Source organism: Rhinolophus sinicus, linkage group LG18, assembly GCF_036562045.2.
Source record: "Rhinolophus sinicus isolate RSC01 linkage group LG18, ASM3656204v1, whole genome shotgun sequence".
Lineage (NCBI taxonomy): Eukaryota > Metazoa > Chordata > Mammalia > Chiroptera > Rhinolophidae > Rhinolophus > Rhinolophus sinicus.
The window spans coordinates 18,307,205-18,327,303 of NC_133767.1; the positions used below are offsets into that span (position 1 = coordinate 18,307,205).

Genomic DNA, 20,099 nt, shown 5'->3' on the forward strand with positions numbered 1-20,099 from the left:
ACCCTTAAAACTCCTTGGAATCTGAGTCCTTTCAAACAAAAACGCTTATTGGCTTGTTTCCTTTCATTTTTGGCTTTTTACTTTTCTATTTGTGTTGCATGAAGGTGAAATGTAGGGAAAGTATTCACTAAAGGGAGCAAGTTGTAGGCTTTTAATACTTAACAGGGAGAACATGATTTGCCTGAAGATGTTTGAAGTCAGACTATTACCATGTGCTACCCAGAGAGGTGGAGTTTGCCCTGAGGTCCTGCAGCGTAAAGTAAAGAATGCAGGTTGTCCTATTTTATACTGCATAGATGAGCAGGCTAAAGTGCTGTTAATGAATTAGGGTCTCTACGGCTGTGGTTAGTGGTGGTCCTGGAGACTGGCTTTGGGATGAGTGAGTTGAGATTGGAATTCTGAAGCTGGCAGCAGTTGGAACATGAGCCTTAGGATAGAAGAGAAGGGTAACTCCTTTGTCTATGAGTTGCAAGATTTCTAAACAGGTTCTAAGAGGCGACTTTTCAAGTATAGCATTGGGTAACATGTAATGCTGTCTTCAATTCGTTCTGTGCTTTTCTCTTTCCTTGTAGCTTTTGTGACTTTCTTTCTCTTTTCCGCATAGCAGGCTATAGCACTCAGTCAGCTCCCCAGGGCTATGGCTCAGCGGGTGGCTACGGTGGCAGCCAGAGTTCTCAGTCGTCTTACGGGCAGCAGTCTTCCTACCCTGGCTATGGCCAGCAGCCAGCTCCTAGCAGCACGTCGGGAAGGTAAGGGGTTGTGGCGGGAGGCCGGAAAGAGGAGGGTGAATCGATAAGGGGCACTTAGGAGGGGTAATGGGGGTGTCTGTTGAGGTCAGAGTTCAGAGACTGGGCTGTACAAACGTGAAAGCAAGTTTTGGACATGCTGGCATTTTTCTTTTTCCTCTTCCATAGTTACGGTAGCGGTTCTCAGAGCAGCAGCTATGGGCAGCCCCAGAGTGGAGGCTATGGGCCCCAGTCTGGCTATGGCAGCCAACAGCAAGGCTACGGACAGCAGCCAAGCTCCTATAATCCCCCTCAGGGCTACGGACAGCAGAACCAGTACAACAGCAGCAGCGGAGGGGGTGGTGGAGGCGGGGGAGGTGAGCAGGTGTCTTCAGTTCTGTCTCATACCTGTTTTCTGGAAGGATTTGTGTTCTGTTTGGCCCTTACCCTAAAAGGCTTCTTAAAATTGATTTTCTTGTTCCCTAGCCATCCTTTTATGTCTGTTCATTTATCCCCTGATACTATTGAGCCTTTTTATACCATTTCAGTTTTCTCTTAAAGTATCTTTTTTTCTGTGACAGGGAGCTACGGCCAAGATCAGTCCCCCATGAGTGGTGGCGGCAGTGGCGGCGGTTATGGCAGTCAGGACCAGAGTGGTGGCGGCGGCGGTGGCTACGGGGGAGGCCAGCAGGACCGAGGGGGCCGCGGCCGGGGCGGTGGTGGCGGTTACAACCGCAGCAGTGGTGGCTATGAACCCAGAGGCCGTGGAGGTGGTCGTGGAGGCAGAGGCGGCATGGGGTAGGTGTTTAGTGAGCCAGGGAGTGCCACAGTGGGGGGTGGGGGTTGCATGACTCTCCTTTTGAAGCCTAGTCTCTTACTTAGTGCATGGGTGGTCTTATTCTAGGGGTTCGTGAGGGCTTTCATTGAGGGGCATTGACTGTTTCTTCCAACATCCCCATTTTTTGTGACAACTTGGGAGCCTGAACTCCCACCCACACCTCTGAATAGAGATTTGAGTACTGACACTTAATTTCCAAAGGAAAACGAAAAATACATGGGTATGTATGGGCTGGAGTCATTGATATCTTAGGCAAGAAACATGGAAGTAAAGACTTCTTTCTCTGCAAGGGAAACTGATGATCCCACTCCTGGTAGTAGGGAAACTTGTTACCTTGTATTCCCATGTGTCCTCAAGGGGAGTTGTTAATGGTTAACCTGACTTTAGCTTCCAGGAATTGGCTACTCTTCCCGTATTCTGTAGTCTTGAATCCACGAGCTTGATTTGTAGTAATTTGACTGACTGATGATTTTGTTTGTGACTTGGTTTATGGGGCTATTTGAAGTGTGCAGACCTTTTGGACAAAATACGGCTGACAGTGGTGTCCCACCTACTTGCTCCACTGTCCCCCTTCTCCTGGTTACTTGTCCAACTGGACCTTCTTTCCTCCCCTTCCTGCTGTAGTTGAAGTAACACCTTAGATTTGATGTTAAAGTATTCGTCAAATCTGTTGGTAAATGTGATCTGAAAGACCATATCCTGTCTCCCTTGAAAAGGGAAGAAATGTCAGTGTGTTTCTCCTTTTTTTTGGAGAAAGTAGGTTTTTAAAATGAGAGTTTATATATATACATATATATATGGTAAGTATTCAGAGGTGGGTGGGGGCAATCTCAAAAACTATACAAAAATGAGGAAAACTCTGTTGTGTGCGTGTGTTTAATGCAAAACTTTAAAAAGAAAAACAACTGTTATGTGACTGTTAACTTGCTCTGCATTTTATGTGCCACAGGTATGAAAGGTGACATTGCAAAATACTCGGCTCTTCTCGCAGTGTAGAAGGGGTGACCCCGGGGCTTGGGGGAGATCAAAAACAGCTCAGTAGTTAGGATAGGGTTTAGCTAAGTTTGTCTCGCTTTAGGGGAAATTGCCTTTGGTTTTGACTTTTTATGCAATGGGGGTTGAGTCTGCTTGCTGCTTTCAAAGCAAAAACCACAAAAATGTGTTCAGGGCTACCCCAGCCTGGTGTGAAATGTCTACTGGGTGAACTGGGTAGTTTTTAAACCAACTACTAGGTTGTCAACCACATGCAGCAAGAGGAAAAAACATCTACGTCGGAAGAACAACCAAGGAAAATGGGTCATTTTTTTTTCTAGAGGAAATAGACATATAACCTTTTAAAGCAAAATTCTTAAAAACTGTGTCTGAGAAATTGCACACGTGTGTGTGACATGCTCAAAGGTCAGGCAAGGGGTGGTCAGGAAGGAGAATGTATCTTAGCCACTTGCATCTTTTTCCCAAAACACATACCCTTGTTTGGGGAATATTAAACAAACAAAAAAAAAAAACGCCCTTTTGTAGCTGTTGGAAGCTTCATGTCCTTTCTTCTAACTTGTCTTCTCCAGCGGAAGTGACCGTGGTGGCTTCAATAAATTTGGTGGTAAGTGAACAGAGTTTCCAAAATTCCCAACTCCCAGCAATGCTTTGTCTGATTGTTCATTTGCAGATGTCTTAGCGTGTTTTAAGTGTCGAAGGTTTGAAGTGTCCAGAACCACTTCCAGGAAGGGGTGGGGTAGAATTCCACCTGCTGCCAGGTGCGTGCTAACCTGGAGGCAGGCCAAGGCAGACTCAGCTGTGGTCTTGTACCAAATTGGTTTGACCCAGGGTCACAAAGCGGTGTTTAGTAGGCCTGACAGTGTCGCCACACCTGGCATTAGTGGTCACCATTATGAAAAACTGGAGTGTGCGCTGGAACACGTACCAACTTGGCTTTAGGTCCTTTTGGTCAGTGTGTTCAAGGCTAGTTTGTGTGTGTGTGATTGTGTGTGTGTGTGTATATGTGTATGTAACAACCTCCAAATGTTTGAATTCTGGAAGAGGGATGTGAAATCCTGCCCTGCCCTGAGGATGGTGATGTTGGTGTATTTATATATTAAATCCTAAATGATGTCAATTCAATTCTACGTACACGTACTTAACTCAGTTGGGCACATAGGAACTAGCTGTGGGAAGGAAGGTGTGCACTGCAAGAAAGCTTGGGAGCGTGTGGCTCACGGGAAATAACCAGGTCTTAAACGGCACAAACAATTCATGGAGAATGGCAAATTTGAGAAGTCTCCCAGTAAGCTGGAACTTTACTGGTTTGGTTAACAAAAGGTTTCTTGATTTGTCTCACCATTTAAAGCCAAAGGCCCGGTTCATGATTTAGGTGTCATTTAATGTGGGTATAATATTTCTATATGGTGAATTCAGAGAAACTTTGGTCAAACATGGTCTCTGGAAATAAAAGAGGCTGCATTATGGAAATAAGATTTCTGGTCTGTTCCCTGGGACATGCTTTAAAAATACAATAGCTATTATGTCTTCTTATTGTCAAGTGGTTTTGGGGAAACAACATGGTTTTAAAGAATGGTTTCTAAAGATGAAATTGAAAATTGTTCCACAAGGGATAATCTGTGTCTTTGGTGGTAAAGTTTGGAGAAACTGGATGGATGCATATCACATTGCTGGTGGTAAGCCTGTTTCTCTCCGGGTGAGAGACCAGGGCCAAGCTATGAGTTGGTTTGTTAAAACTTCAATGGGTTTCCCTCCTGCCCCCGCCACCCCCATCTGCGCTGAGGACATTTCCCAGCCTGAGCTGGGGGAGGCAGCATTTTCTGAAGTGTGGAGTTCTTATGCGGACTCAAGTTACATACAGATCTGAAGGAAAGGGGCCTGTGTCTTCCCCAGCCATGCCTAGGATTCTCTGGGCAGGCAACCCAGGACAGGGTTTGAAGTCAGGCTGTGAGCACTTAATTATATTTTACAAGAGTTTGGATTTGATAATTTTTTTCCTTGTCTGTCTCTACCTGTTGACTAACCGCTTCTCTTTCCCTGTTTTTTTTTTTTCCTTCATGTCACTTAAGGCCCTCGGGACCAAGGATCACGCCATGACTCTGGTGAGTCCCCAGGTAGCATTAAAAAAGGGCTAAAGCAGTATCAGCACTTCTGGATGCTCTTTGAAACTTAAAGGAATGTGAAAAAGCAGGGTTGGAGAAGGAAAAGGAAGCGAGCTTAGGTGTAGCTGTAGTTAGTGGTGGTTTGTAAATGAACGTATGTCAGAAACCACTGATCAATGGTTTCCTCCCACAGTCGTTTTGAAAGCTTAATGTGGGGCGTTTTTAAATTTTTATTGGGGAACTGTGTTTCTCCAGGGCCCATCAGCTCCAAGTCGTTGTCCTTCAGTGAGGGTGCAGCTCAGCTCCACGTCCATTCACCATTTTCAGTCTTTAGTTGCAGGGGGCGCAGCCCACCATCCCCTGTGGGAATTGAACCAGCAACCTTGTTGAGAGCTCGTGCTCTAATTGACAGCTATCTGGCTGCCCCTATAGGGTGTTTCTTAAAGTTAGGTTAAGAGTCATGGACTCATTGTAGCTTTGTTTTCCCTCTTCTGACACATTTCCTCCTGCGTTCCGGAACGTTCCACAAACAGAACAGGACAATTCCGACAACAACACCATCTTCGTGCAGGGCCTAGGCGAGAATGTCACCATCGAGTCTGTGGCCGACTATTTCAAGCAGATCGGCATTATTAAGGTAATGGGGGGGCAGGGGGGTAACTGTCCATGCTGCCGGCTTTTGGATCTCAGACATTAGTAAAAGGAGGTGGCTGTCAGCTCAGTTTGTTGAGTAGAGAACATTAGCTAAAAGAATTCGCAGAACACAAAGCACAATCAATGAAAAGAAGGAGCACCGTAAATATTTAACTTGTAGTCTACAATCTTTAGTTTAATCTTTTAATATGATAAGGGACAACATCAGTGGCTTTCATTCATTGCCTGTGAGGAAGGAAGTGGACATTAGGAAGAGGATCTGAGATGTGGCCATGATCAGTCCCCGGTCCTGGAGGGGGAAGCTGGGAATTGGTGGGACTACATATCCCAGAAGCCTTGATGTGACCTCGTATTGCTTTTTTCAGACGAACAAGAAGACGGGACAGCCCATGATTAATCTGTACACGGACAGGGAGACCGGCAAGCTGAAGGGAGAGGCGACGGTGTCGTTCGATGACCCGCCTTCTGCTAAAGCGGCGATTGACTGGTTTGACGGTATGTGGGGGCTGCTGGGCAGGGGGAGGACACACGGGCCTTGGGAGACGGGCTGCGTCTGCCAGCACGTGTGGACCTCCTGCTCCGGTCGTCTTCTGTTTGCTTACGTCTCAGATTGTAAACCTTCCAGGAAGGCAGTTTTACCTCGTTGATTGTACCAAGTGTTCTTTTGGACCCGTGGGTCTTCATAAAAAGCCTCCCTTTTACACCTCCTTTATTTCTGTAGGTAAAGAATTCTCTGGGAATCCTATCAAGGTTTCATTTGCTACTCGGCGAGCAGATTTCAACCGGGGCGGTGGCAATGGGCGTGGAGGCCGAGGGCGCGGAGGTGAGCTGTCCTGATGCCACTAAGGGAGTGATGGGCGGGTGGGAGAACGGTGGGGCTCGTGTGGAGGAGGCGGTGAGGTTGGCTGAGCTGGGACGCAGACTAGACGCACGCTTGTCTCTACACCAGGACCCATGGGCCGTGGAGGCTACGGTGGAGGCGGTGGAGGTGGTGGGGGCCGGGGTGGATTCCCCAGCGGCGGCGGCGGTGGCGGGGGACAGCAGCGAGCTGGCGACTGGAAGTGTCCCAACCCGTGAGTGAGGGGAGGGGGCCTCATGTTTCTGTCTGTCCCCTCACACGTGAGTCTTCTGGGACTGTGGTGGAGGCATGTGTTTTCGAAGCTAATGAGTGTCAAGGCCACATTGATGGGACAGGTGGCTGAGAACTTGCTCCTGGGTGAGGTCGCCGTGGTGGGAGGTATTGGACTAATTTGTACGTTTTGTTCTGGTTCTGCTGGAGGCCTCAGTTTCTCACTGTGTCTGTAAGGTCACGGGTCTGCTCCTAATTCTAGGTCTGGTCTACTCACCACGCCTCCAAACTAATGGTCTTGCTTTTCTTTAGTACATGTGAGAACATGAACTTCTCTTGGAGGAATGAATGCAACCAATGTAAGGCCCCTAAACCAGACGGCCCCGGAGGGGGCCCAGGAGGCTCTCACATGGGTAAGGGAGAGGTACACCTGGGGTGAGGGTTTGGGATCAGCAAGCCCTTCATTTTAAGCAGGGAGGCTCGAGGGAAGGTGGGAGGGACTTTGGGGTGTGACACATCATGTTTCTTTGGTCCTAGGGGGTAGCTATGGAGATGATCGACGCGGTAGCAGAGGAGGCTACGATCGGGGAGGCTACCGAGGCCGAGGCGGGGACCGCGGGGGCTTCCGAGGGGGCCGGGGTGGTGGGGACAGAGGTGGCTTTGGCCCTGGCAAGATGGACTCCAGGTGAGTAAAACTCAAAACCGTACTTGAACAGAGGTCATGGGATAGCAAGGTTTTGTTGAGAAGTGGTTTCATTTTGAGGGCTAGATTGGAAAGCTGTGAGAGCAGCAGAGTGGGTGGGGAAGGAGGGAAGGAAATGATCAGGAAACGGATCTGTAGACTCTCTTGTTTATACCTACAGAGATGAGACATGTCGGGCTAGGATTGGGGGGTGGGAGGGTAAAATGTTGGGACTCGGACCTTAATGGGTGCTTTTTCTTGCAGGGGTGACCACAGACAGGACCGCAGGGAGAGGCCCTATTAGCCTGCCTCTTGAGGCTCGAACAGCTTTTCTTCTACACCCAGTGTTACCCCCATTATTTTGTAACCTTCCAACTCCTGATCACCCACGGGTTTTTGTGTCGGACTATGTAATTGTAACCATATTTCTGGATTCCATTAAAAACCATCGTTTTAGTTAAATTTTCTTCCCCCTCCTCAGGAATGTGGGGAGTTTTCCTCTTGGATCCTCCTCCAAGGCAGTAACTGAATAAAAAAGTGTTTGATACTTGGTCCAGGGGGGAACGGTCAAGCAATGTCCTTGAAAGGAGAGGTGAAACTTCCCTGTCATCGCAGAAGTTGGGTGTGTGAATGGGGTCAGCAAAGAGCATGTGTGTTGTCATGAGTGTTGCCCCAAATTTGCTAACTGCCCCAAAACTTCCAGCAAGTTTGCCACATGTATTTACATGCTGGTCTTAAAATGAGTTTACTGTTTATAGCAGCCTTACCTCTTGAAGTGGTACTTTTGGCTCTTCTGTCACTTTTTTCAGCGTGGGGCTCAAACAAATTAGGTTTGTCTTTGGCACAGACAGTGTTCAGACTTGACCACATGGCCAACCCACTGGGGTCTTCCGCAGGAAGGAGAATAACAGCAATCTGCTCACTGCAGAGATTCTGTGACCTCGCTTGCTTTACAGGCCGAAAGTGACGTGTATGGGGTATGTGGCTCTGGAATCGAAACGATAGAGCCAGGATGGAGTCCCTAGGGTTGTGACCTCATTTTCATTCTGAAATCTGTTCTGAAGGGAACAAACTCATCTCCCTGCTCAGGCCTGAAGGAGAGGCTAAATCTGAGGGAAGAGGCCTGGGCATGAGATGGTAAGGGAAGGAAGGTAGAGGCGTTACTTTGTATTTCAAAGTGACCCTGCGCCCCGTTTCTGAAGGTGGTGGGGCTTGGGCAGAGGACTGTAGGGAGACTGGTCTACCTGGGCCACTCCTGCCTGTACTCAGAGGGTTGTGGTCGTAGCTGTTCTTTGAGGCTTGAGTGGGGAGCTTTAATAGTGGGGGGTGCAAAGGGCTCTCCTTTCAAGGGGGCAGTGTTCCCACCTGGGGAGAGTGTGGGGCCAATGAGTTGCAATCTCACCACAGTGCCTTGGCCTTATGAGAAGCCTCCCCTGACCCCCAGAGACCCTTTTCTGTTTCCCAAGTCTTGAGTTTATAAAACTTGCCTGTGCCTACCACTCAGTTGAGCGTGAATCTTACTGTTTCCCTGAAAATAAGACCTAGCCAGACAATCAGCTCTAATGGGTCTTTTGGAGCAAAAATTGTAAGACCTGGTCTTATGTTGTAACAGTAAAATAAGACCAGGTCTTGCATTAATTTTTCCTCCAAAAGATGCATTAGAGCTGAATGTCTGGCTAGGTATTTATTTTCAGGGAAACACTAGTTATGCAGAGCTGAAAATCAGCCAACAGCAGAAAGTACTTCGCTGGCAGAAGCATAGCTCAAATGCCTGGGGGCCCTCCTTGGGAAGTGCTTTCCTCTTGATTGTCAAGTTTGCTGGAGGCTTTTTCTAGAGAAGAGTTGATTCATCTTCTAGTCTGGTGACTTCAGACAGAGGCTGTGGCTTTGTCCCTACTGAACGTGCTTGGGAACCAAGAGTAGGCTGACAGGCAACAGCTTTGATGGCTTATTGAACTTGGTCTGCATGAGAAACCCTCACAGCCAAGGATGTAGCAGCAGTTAGTTCATTCTGGTGCAATTAGGCTGCTTCTGTTCCTTAAGTGTTGGTTTGAATGGCCTGATTTGTGTCTTCCGATAAGCTTGTTTTCCACCTCACCTAGTAGGAATCTGTTGTGGCTCCCTGGTTCCTGCTCCTGGGGGTGAAGGAGGCTGAAGCTCCTTGTGAGATCTGATTACTGACAGGCTGTTGGCATTACATTCTTAGGTCCTTTAATGGGCTTCGGAAGTGTTACTGGCTAGCCCTTAAATAAAAGGAAGTGGAGTCCTGGGTGTCTTGGTCAGTGGGTAGGTCCAATTTAGGGGCCTTTCTAGAATGGGTGAAGACAAATAGAGGAAATGTTGGTTCTGTGGAGTAGGTCCTGCTGTCACCTTGGTGAGAAAGTGAGACGCTTGAGGGTTGGACTTGGGGTCCTCTGCTCCTCACTGCAGTCTCTTGGAACAGCCAGGCCAGTAGTAATAGCCAGTCATGGTGCCGATTGGTGAGGATTTTAGACTAGTCTTGTATTCTGAGGAATACGTTATTTACTGAATGGCTAACAAGTCTATAGTCTTCAAGCACTAGGTGCCTTGCCTTTTTTTTTTTAAATTGGGGAAGGAGAACAGCATTTTATTGGGGAACAGTGTATTTCCGGGACTTTTCCAAATCAAGTTATTTCAATCTTAGTTGTGGAGGGCGCAGCTCAGCTCCAGGTCCAGTTGCTGTTGCTGGATGCAGGGGCAGGGGATGCAGCCCACCATCCCTTGCGCGAGTCAAGGAGTCGAACTGGCAACCTTGTGGTTGAGAGCCCGCGCTCCAACCAAGTGAGCCATCCTGGAGCTCAGCGGCAGCTCATTGACCTCATTCTAGTTGCGGAGGGTGCAGCTCGCTGGCCCATGTGGGAATAGAACTGGCAGCCCCATTGCTCAGAGCTCTAACCGACTGAGCCACCCGTCTACCGTAAACACATCTTTAGGCATGTTGCTTCCCGCTTGCCGTCTCCTAATGACCAACCAGATCTCACTTCCTCTACTAGTTTGTAAGAGGTTCAACTCAGTGTGAGATGTGGTCTCATCTGTAACCAGTCCTAGAACTCGGGCCCCCTTTCCTACCTTGGGGCCCTGAGTGCTTATAAAACCTCTTCATTTAAGAAATTTTGATTTTGAAATTGTTTTTTTTATTAAAATATAGTTAACATGCATTACAGAGGGTGCCAATAAAATGTATACACATTTTAAGATGGGAAAAAATTATATACCGATAACAAAAGACGAATACAAGTTATGTTTGACTTCTGCAGTTACAAGAGGAGCTCAAAGTGGTTACCATCAGTGTTCACACACTTCTGATTACAGCGAACTACTGCTTGAGAAACTATCAGTGTTAATATCTCTTAAAATGTATGTTTGACACCCCTGGTATATTAGTTTCAGGTGTGCATCAGTTATTCAGCAGTACCCACCTGGCATTATACATAATTATTTCCATATTGATTGTGTTCCCTATGCTTTGCTTCACATCCCCCATGACTATACTAATTTGTATTTCTTTATCCCTTCCCCTTTTTCACCCATACCCGCTCCCATCTATCACCCCAGTAGATCTAGTACCCGTCTGACATCATGTTACAGTATTATTGACTGTATTCCTTATGCTAAACCCTACATCCCCATGAGTACTTTGTAACAACCAATTTGTACTTTTTAATCCCTTCCCCTTTTTCATCTGTCTCCAACCCCCCTTCATCAGGCAACCATCAAAATGTTTTTGGGGTAGCCAAATGGCTGTTGGTCAGAGCTCGAGTTCTGAACAACAGGGTTGCTGGTTCAATTCCCACATGGGCAGTGAGTTGCACCCTCCACAACTAGATTGAAGGACGACTTGGAGCTGATGGGCCCTGGAGAAACACACTGTTCCCCAATAAAATTAAAAAAATAATGTTCTCTATGAGTGTTCTGTTTATTTTGTTCTTTAGATTTCACTTATAAGTGAAATCATGACATTTGTGTTTTGTCTGACTTACTACACCACACAATGCCCTCTAGGTTCATCCATGTTGTTGCAGATGGCAAGATTTCATTCTTTTTTACAGCTGAGTAATATTCCTTTGTATAAACGTACCACCTCTTTATCCATTCCTCTTTTGATGGACACCCAGGTTGCCTTCATGTTTTGGCTTATGTACCTAATGCTGCAATGAACGTATGGATGAGCACATCCCTTTAAAGTAGCATTTTGGGTTTCTTTGGATAATTACCCAAAGTGGGATTACTGGGTCCTTTGTCTCTTGTTATAGCCTTTGTTTTACAGTCTATTTTGTATAAGTATTGCTACCCCAGCTTTTTTGTTTTCATTTTCATGAAATACCTTTTCCCATCCTTTTACTTTCCGTCTGTGTGTCTTTCACTCTAAAGTGAGTCTCTTGTAGGCAGCATATGTAAGGGTCTTGTTTTCTTAGCCATTCACACCTCCCGCCCCCGCATCTTTTGATTGGAGTATTTAATCCACTTACATTGAAAATAATTGTTGGGGCTGCCCAGTGGCTCAGGTGGTTGGAGCTCCGTGCTCCTAACACCCGAAGGCCGCTGGTTCAATTCCCACATGGGTCAGTGAGCTGTGCCCTCTACAGCTAAGATTGTGAACAGCTCTCCCTGGAACTGGGCTGCTGTGAGTAGCTGGAGGTTGGCGTGAGTAGGGTTTCTGGGTGAGAAGTCCTGCCTGTTCTCGGGAATTTTTTTCTTTTTGCCTTTCAGTTCCCGAATCCTGAGAAAAGTTGGTCGGAAAATCAGGTCCTTGAACCCAGGTGGTTGGTTGTAGTATTGGCCATCACTGTGGAAACGATTCATCGTGGAGAACACAAAATAGTTTGTATCTTGGGATTCGGGAATGGGGAAGTGAAAAAAATTCCTGAGAATGGGCAGGAATTCCCCCTCCCCCTCGGAAACTCTAGGCGTGAGCTTTTGTGTGCTGCCGTGGGCTGCTGTGAGCGGCCGGTGGCTGTGCTGGCAGGCAGCCATCATGAGTGGCCAGCAGCCGGTGAGAGCTGTTGGGAGCTGTTGTGAGAGGCCGAACAACGACCAGTGACCGACTGCCTCAGTTGGGGGGAGCACAAGACTCATAATACCAGCATGGACCAGGGAACTGCACCCTACAACTAGATTGAGAAACAATGGCTTAAAAACCAGGGGAGTTGGGGGGGGGGCGGGAGCAAAAAAAAATTGTTGATAGATATGTAACTATTGACATTTTATTCGTAATTTTTATTTTTTCCATTTTAAAGAAGTCCCTCTAACATTCCTTGTAATACTGTTTCGGTGGTGATGAACTCCTTTAGCTTCTTCTTGTCTGGGAAGCTCTTTATCTGTCCTTTGATTCTAAGTGATAGCTTTGCTGGGTAGGGCAATCTTGGTCGTAGATCGTAGCTTTTCATTGCTGAATATTTTCTGCCAATCCCTTCTGGCCTGCAAAGTTTCTGTTGAGAAATCAGCTGACAGTCTTACGGAAGCTGCCCTGTAGGGAACTAACTGCTTTTCTCTTGCTACTTTGAAGAGTGTTTCTTTGTTTTTAACCTTTGGCATTTTCATTATGATATGTCTTGGTGTTGGCCTCTTTGGGTTCATCTTGTTTGGGACTTGTATGTCTATTTCCTTCACCAGGTTAGGGAAGTTTTCTGTCATTTCTTCAAATAGGTTCTCAATCCCTTGCTCTCTTTTCTTCTGATACCCATATGATGTGAATGTTGGTAACACTTGATATTGTCCCAGAGGCTCCTTGAACTGTCCTCATTGTTTTAGATTCTTTTTGCTGCTCTGTTGGGTGTTTTCTGCAACCTTATCTTCTAAATTGCTGATTTGATCCTCTGCTTCATCTAATCTGTTGATTCCCTGTAATATGGTCTTCATTTCTGTTATTTTTTATTTATGACTGATTTTTTTGTTTTCTATCTCCATTTTTATGTTTTCTACCTCTTTGTTGAAGTTCTCCCTGAGATGATCAAGCATCCTTATCACCAGTGTTTTGAACTCTGCATATGGTGAATTGCTTCTTTCCATTTTGTTACTTTTTCTGCAGCTTTGTTCTGTTCTTTTATTTGGGACATGTGTCTTTTTCTCCCCATTTTGGCTGCCTCCTGTGTTTGTTTCTATGTATTAGGTAAGGCTGCTTTGTCTCCTGGTTTTAGTCGAGTGGCCTTATGTGGTAGTTAGTTGGGCTCAGCGGTGCCATCTTCCTGGTCACCTGAGCCACGCACTCCAGGTGTGGTCTTTGTGTGGGTTGTGTGTGCCCTCCTGTTGTAGTTGAGAGTTGATTGCTGTTTGCATGCCATTGGAAGGGATTGGCCTTCCAAGGGATTGGCATTGGAAGGGATTGGTTCTGAGGACTGGCTGTGACTACAGTGGAGGATTTGTGCAGGGGCTGACCCTAAGAGCAGGATCTGCCTCAGCAGGGCTCTGGTGCCTGCTCAATCTGCCCCTTGGGTGTGTTGTCCTTGGATGCAGCTGGGAGATGCTCCAGCTCATTTCAAAGCTGGCCACCTGCTGCAGGTCAAGTTCACTTGCAGCCCATGCACCACCTGGCAGGAGCCACAAAGCAATCCACAGATGGCCACTGCCCATGTCATATTTGGAAGTTTCTCAAGAGGCCAAGCCATGAACCAAGGCTAGTGCCGGGCTTAGGGCTGCTCAGCCAGAAGTATGGGACACACTCAAGCCAGATGCTATTTGTGTGGGTTCTGTGAAACTTTGAGAGACCCTAGGGAAGTCTGCAGCATGAGCCAAGGCAGGTGGTTTGTATGAAAAAGCCACTGGAAGCTGATTGGGTGTACCTGAAAGTTGGCTGGGGTGGGTGCTCAAAATCACCAGCGTGGGGCAAATGATGGAGACAGGGTGTCTGCATGCGGGGAAAGGGTAGGGCTGTCTGGGAGAAAGCTGCCCCCCCCAGCCCTTGTCTTGAAGCCAGACAACTCAATTTCCCCTCTTCCCCTTATGTTCCTGTCACCTCTCCAATTGCTTCCCCAGCACTGGAGCCCAGAGCCAGTGATTCCATTGGTTAAATCTGAGCACAGTCCCTTTAAGAGGAGTGCCTGGGACTTAGAGAGTATCATGCTAAGTGAAATAAGTCAGATAGAGAAAGGGAAACACCATATGATTTCACTTACGTGTGGAATCTAAAAACAAAACAAAACCGAAACAGAGTCATAGATACAGAGAACAAATTGGTTGCCAGATGGGAGGGGTTTGGGAGTCTGGGTGAAGAAGGTGAAGGGATTAAGAAGTGCAAATTGGTAGTTACAAAATAAACAAGAATGTAAGGCACAGCATAGAGAATATAGTTGATAATATTTGTAGTAATTGTGTATGGTGCCAGGTGGGTACTAGACTTATTCGGGTGATCACTTTGTAAGTTATATAAATGTCTAACTACTATCCTGTACACCTGAAAGTAATATAATATTGAATGTCAACTATAATTGAAAAACAAAATAAAAAATTGTGTCTTCCTCAAGAAAAAAAAAAAAAAAAGGAGTGCCTGGGAGGGCTGTTGGCCTCCGTCTCACTCAGCCACAATCTGCTGCTTTTCACAACCAGAAGTTACAAGGACTAATTTTTCTGGCACTTGTACCCTGACCTGGGGGTCCTCATATGGTGCTGGGACTCCTTGTTCCTTCAGAGGGGATCTCTGTGGCTGAGATCTTCCTCCTGATTTTTTTTTTTAGGGAGGGTGCAGCTCATAGTGGCCCATGCGGGGATTGAACCGGCAACCTTGGTGTTATTAGTACCACACTCTAACCAACTGAGCTAACCGGCTGCCCCTCCCTCCCGATTTTTAATGGTCACATGCACATGTGGGACCAGCCTGTTCTGTGTGTCTGCCCCACCTACCAGTCTTGAGGTGGCTTCTGTATGTCCATAGTTGTAGGGCTTTGGTTCAGCCAGATTTCAGGCAATTCTCGATGGTTGTTTTGTAGTTGTAATTTTGATATGTGTTAGTGAGAGAAGATTAGCACAGTGTTTACCTGATCCACCATCTTGACCAGAACCCAAATGACCATTCTTGCATTTTGAGAAAATTTTAGACTGAGAAGAAAGTTTCCATAAAAATTATCTTGTTCATGGTGCTGAGGAAATAGTAAATAGTGTCAGGTGGATCTTGCCAGCAGATGGGACGTCAGGGATTGTAGAAATGCTCAGGCCATCAACCCGGTAGTGTTAGCATTTACAAGATCTTTGGGAGACCCCTGATTCTAAAATTCCCATTGTCCTCGAGTGAGGGACAAGTGAGGAAAGGGTAGCCATGAATGGGAGTTTGGTCCAGGCACAGTACTCCCAACTCCTTGGCTACAGTGCTGGAGAGAAGGGCTCCTTTAATAGAAAAATTGAGACCCACCAGTGTGGGGGTTCCTTGTGCTGTAGGGGGACCAAGCTTAGGTGGCTGTAAGTGGAGAGTTCCAAGGTGGGCTGAGTGGGGTGGGAAATAAAACCCTTGGAGGGAGCTGGAGTTCAGCTTTCCATGTAGCACCCTGCACTCACCTCAAGGGGGCAGTGTTGCATAATCGCTCGGATTCCCTGAAGCTGTTCACTGCAGCCCCTCCAGGATGGTACCTTTCTGTTAGATGTAGGCTGAGGGGGCTTGTTTTTGTTTTTTCAGATGTTGAGGGCAAGTTGACTCATTCTGTGTCCTATCTCCTCACTAACAAGCAAAGACCCTGTGGAAAGGGCTCTGCAGGCCTGTCTGCAGTCAGACTGACATGGCGGGGCTGCACCCTCTGCAGCGGTGTTTGAGGAGCGTCGCATGAATCATCAGGCAGTTTTGTTAGCAGGTGGATTCTGATCAGCTGTAGGTCCGGCTGGGGTACCAGTTGCCGGTGCTGTGGCTGCAGGTCCTACATCACACTTACATCCGTGCTTGTGTCATACAGACTCATTTTCTGCTAATTTCCTCCACCTTCCCGTGAAGGGGAACTCGACTGTATAAAACTTTTTTCGTAAAGGGGTTTTTAGCTAGGGGTTAAGAAAAACGTCGCTCCTGGGAGGCTGGGACCTGCGTAAGGCTTTTTGTTGTAATGAGCACAGGCTCTGACTTTTGTTCCGCTCGCTCTTTGTTTTGTCTAGGGATGCTTAGAGATCTGAGCACAAGTTGTTGATTGTTTCAGAGGCTGTTCTAAGCCACTGGAGAGCCAGGGACAAACGTCTTAGAGGTGACTGCTGACATTAACGTGCACGGGCTGTGGGCCAGTTGCTGTGAGGTGACAAGCTCTGTCCTGTTTTCTTTATAGGTGTGGATGCAGAGGCACCCTTGGGGTGGGTGCAGGGATCTGATCCTGTGTTCTGCGGCTGTGGGATTTGTAACCTTTACCACGTGCTTTACTGTATTTAAAGACTTAGAACTCTGAGTTCTCCTGCTCTGCCCCCCTAGCACCCCTAAAGGAAAAAGGAAGATCGCCCTGAAGTTTTTCTGAGTTAGTGGAGCTGTTTCCTCTCCGTTCCTTTGCCTCCGGCCTGCACTGGTTTTGTAGCTTCTCTTTTTCAGGGCATCTGTTGCGCAAGAAACTGTTAGCTACGGCCCCGTCTCATGAGAGGGTTGCTATGAAGTTTTTTACAAAGTCCTGTTAGATGCTGGAGATACACTGCCATTTCTGACTTTTTCTGTGCAAGACACTTGTACGGAGGTTGAAAAGATGTCTTTGTTTTGGGGCTCAGCCTCACTAGAGTCCTTTGTGAAAATGCACCGTGACAGTGCGGTTTGCCTCACCAGACACACCAGGGGAAGCCCAGCAGAAGGCACGCCATACCTTGTGGGCACGCCACGACAGGTCGAAAATTTCAGGGTGTGAGCAGATAGAGCTGTTGGGATCACTGGGTGTGGGGAGAGGTTGTGTGGGGCCCTTGAGGGCTAGGCTGGAGGAGAGCAGAGATCCTAAGTTAGAAATGAGACCATCCATTTCCATGATCATTTTTGATCACTGAGGCCCTTGAAGGTTACAGACGAGAGGCAGGTAAGACATTAAGCACAAGCCAGGTGGCAGTGAAGTTGAAAATGGGAAAGCAAGGCGGTTGCCAGACAAACTAAGTCTGGGCTTTATGGAATGTGCTAGAATTTCTTGTTTTCTGGGTAGGCTGCTGCTGCTGCCATATGTCAAGATACAGACAGGGTTGGTAACAGGAAGACTTGTTCACGCATCAACTGTATCCATCTCCAGGAAAACAGCACTTAAGGAGCCTTGTGGAAATGGTGAGGTCCTCGCAGAATGCATTATTGACGCCTCGGAGATTGAATGAGGCTGGAATTGTAAGACTCAAGGAGACTTGGTAGAAGGGGGTTGAAGATAGAGGCTGAGCACCAGCATTTATTTTATGGGGATGACTGGCTTAAGCAGGACGGGGCACAGGACATCGGGGGGTTCGGGCGGGTTCCCACGTTGGGGGCCGCTCAGCTTTCCTCTTGGAGTCCCAAGTAGCATTAGGAGCCTTGCCAGAGGCCACATCTTAGCTCCTGGGTAGCTTTCTCCTGTAGCTGACCACCTGTTTCCTCCTGGTGACTCAGGAAATGAGAATAGGAATGTGTTACAGACTGTCAGTGATCGTACATCCACCTCTCAGGGAGTGTGTGGGGACAAACTGCACTGACTGATTGTGTCACCTCATGAAGGTATTCAAAGTGAAGTCTGTGCTTTGTTCATTGTGTGCTGGTGGTGTTGTGAATGGCACAGAACCACCCTGCACCCTCACACCTGGATCCCTTATGTCTGATTATCTAACTCCCAAGGATCCCTCCTTGGGGCCTGCCTGTTGCTTCACACACTGCTTCCTGCCCCGCCCCCCAAGGCTAGAAAGAATTTGGGTGCAAAGTGTACCTGGGATGTTGGCCGAGGATCCTGGTTCCCTAAGAGCCTTTGGAAAGTCTCCGTAAGTGCTGTTTTCCGGGAGATGGATACAATTGATGCATGAATATGGGTTTGAACTGTGTGGGTCCCATTATCCGTGGGGTTTTTTCCAGTTGGCTGCACAAGTCAAACGTGAGTTGTTCAAGGGTCAACTCTGTGGTTGGGAAAGCCCATATGCGGAGGGCCAACTAGTTTTTCAGGTGGATTCACAACTGCGGGAGGCCAGGGCCTCTAACTCCCGTATTCAAGGGTCAACTACTATTTACTTTCATAGGCACAAATTCCATCGAGAGAGGAAATGGCTCCTAGAATTCATTTCCTGAAGTTTTGCTTTTGTGGTTGGTATGTTTTCTGGGCAAATGTAACCCTATAACCCCTTCTTTCAGGCAATGGGAGGGAGCCTGCTGGGGTCACTGCCAATGCCAGAAGGGACCCTGGGATTGGATTTGGTGGCTGTGGTCTTCTGACCTATTTAGATGATACACTCTCTCCCCTTGAAAACTGCTCCAATCGTACCATTACTTTTCTTCCCACGGAGAAAGTGAAAGCTAGAGAAGCTATGGAGGGTAGCCAAGTGTCCGTCCTCAGTGCCCTGTGACAAATCTGGCTCTCGGCAGTTCCAGGCCCTTTGCACATACCTCTATTTTAACTTTAGACCACAGGACCCACTCTAGTCTGCAGGACAGACCTCTGGAAGAGCTCCCAGGCAACTGAGGCAGGAGGGGAGCCAGATGCTCCAGGACATCTGGGTATGTAGCTTACCTTGGCGTGTGCTTCCAGGCCCGAGGGGAAAGAGCCACACGAAGACAAGCTGATTTCATGCATATATTCTGTATTAAAAAGCAGACGCATGCACTACCCCCCTGGCAGTTCTGGCAGCGGCAGAACAGGCAGTTCTGTTCAGCTCCTCTCCAGGTCGGCCACCAGGTAGGGCTGGGTGTCCCTCAGGGCCTGAAGGAGCATGTCCTTGCAGGCCACGTTCCAGGCGGGGGCGAAACTGAAGAGCTTCCTCATCTTGGTGGGGTTGGTGGGCTCAGCGCGCACGGCCTGGTACTGCTCCTCTGTCAGCACCCTCCTGTACAGGGCATCCAGCACCCCGTCCACGTCGGTGACCCGTGCGATGAGGGCAGCCCGGTGCTGGTCCACAAAGTGCAGTGCTAGGGGCGGGAGGGAGGCGTACAGGTGGGTGGGCATCCAGGTAGGTGCTGGGTGCCTATGCCTACGAATGGGAACGCTGCGCCCCAAGGGTGGGGCTCAGGGGGGCAGCCCCCCAGGATGAGTGGCACTCTCCCCCAGCTAGGCTCCGCCCAAGGCGGCGTGAGTGAGTGACTGAGTGGGTGGGTGGGTGGGAAGGGCGGGCCCAGTCCTGCTCTCTCCTGGTGCGGGACCACAGACAGGCTGTGCAGGGTGGTGGGGGGGCAGGGCTGGAGAGGTGCCCAAGCAGGCGAGGGTGGGTGTGAAGCCTCACCTGGCATGCTTGCCGCCAGGCGAGGGGTCGGGATCCCGGCTGGTGCGGCTCCAGGGCCTGTAAGGAAATAAGTCAAGTGGTCTCCTTCCCTGTCCACCGCTCCTCTAGGCCCCAGTGTCAGGGGCCCCTTGGTCCGGAAGCCTCCCTCCCCAGCAGCAGGATAGAAGAGGCTTTTAATCAGAGGGTGGGAAGAACAGGAAGCGAAAGAGTCCGAGGGCAACGTCCGGGCTGGTGGGTAAATGGGGCCCGTGGAGGGGCGCGCTCACCCTGGCCTGTGACCTCCTGCAGCTGCAGGGCCAGCTCCTTCATGCCTATGTCCCGCAGCAAGGCCGCCGTGAGCTCGGCGCTGTACCCCTCCAGGTAGCAGCTGACGAGCTTGTCGGTGAGGTCCATGGCGTCCAGGGGCAGCAGCGTCCCCCGAGGGATGCGGCCGTAGCCTTCGCGCAGCGGCACCGAAAGCAGCTTCATCTTGAACTTCTTGAACTCGTCGGCGGTCAGGTTCTCCAGCGCCTCCAGGATGGCGTCGCGCGCGCGCCCCATGGCTCAGGGGGTGCCCTGCCGCCTCTGCCGCCGCCGCTGCCTCTCACCCGGGGTGTCAACCGAGGAGGAAGTCTGCTCTATGGCGCGACCTGTAGTTCCCCGCCTTCTCCTGCCTCCCGCCTCCGCCCCAACCCATTGCGCTGGGGCACAGGTATCGGGTGCCTCCTAC

General features: G+C 48.7%; 2 protein-coding genes across 9 annotated transcripts in view; one reads left to right on the top strand and one right to left on the bottom strand.

The window, feature by feature from the left end:
- The window catches only part of FUS (FUS RNA binding protein), a 9,512-nt gene extending 1,897 nt beyond the window's left edge, over positions 1–7,615 (top strand). For 5 of the 8 annotated variants that reach the window (XM_074322659.1, XM_019717297.2, XM_074322656.1 and 2 more), the window contains exons 4-15: positions 605–749; positions 915–1,102; positions 1,307–1,523; positions 3,126–3,160; positions 4,626–4,658; positions 5,192–5,295; positions 5,678–5,807; positions 6,034–6,135; positions 6,262–6,385; positions 6,694–6,794; positions 6,919–7,066; positions 7,328–7,615. In XM_074322659.1, the coding sequence (XP_074178760.1) occupies positions 605–749; positions 915–1,102; positions 1,307–1,523; positions 3,126–3,160; positions 4,626–4,658; positions 5,192–5,295; positions 5,678–5,807; positions 6,034–6,135; positions 6,262–6,385; positions 6,694–6,794; positions 6,919–7,066; positions 7,328–7,367 (1,367 nt within the window). In that variant the 3' untranslated portion in view covers positions 7,368–7,615. The remainder of the gene's footprint in view (positions 1–604; positions 750–914; positions 1,103–1,306; positions 1,524–3,125; positions 3,161–4,625; positions 4,659–5,191; positions 5,296–5,677; positions 5,808–6,033; positions 6,136–6,261; positions 6,386–6,693; positions 6,795–6,918; positions 7,067–7,327) is intronic. The other 3 variants (XM_074322660.1, XM_019717298.2, XM_074322655.1) reach the window with 1 other exon arrangement.
- Positions 7,616–18,734: 11,119 nt separating this feature from the next.
- PYCARD (PYD and CARD domain containing) lies at positions 18,735–20,049 on the bottom strand. Its single transcript, XM_019717299.2, has 3 exons — positions 19,657–20,049; positions 19,391–19,447; positions 18,735–19,079 (listed from the first exon to the last, which is right to left on the bottom strand). The coding sequence occupies exons 1-3, from the start codon at positions 19,928–19,930 to the stop codon at positions 18,823–18,825; spliced, it is 588 nt and encodes a 195-aa protein (XP_019572858.2). The 5' UTR covers positions 19,931–20,049; the 3' UTR covers positions 18,735–18,822.
- Positions 20,050–20,099: the final 50 nt, after the last annotated feature.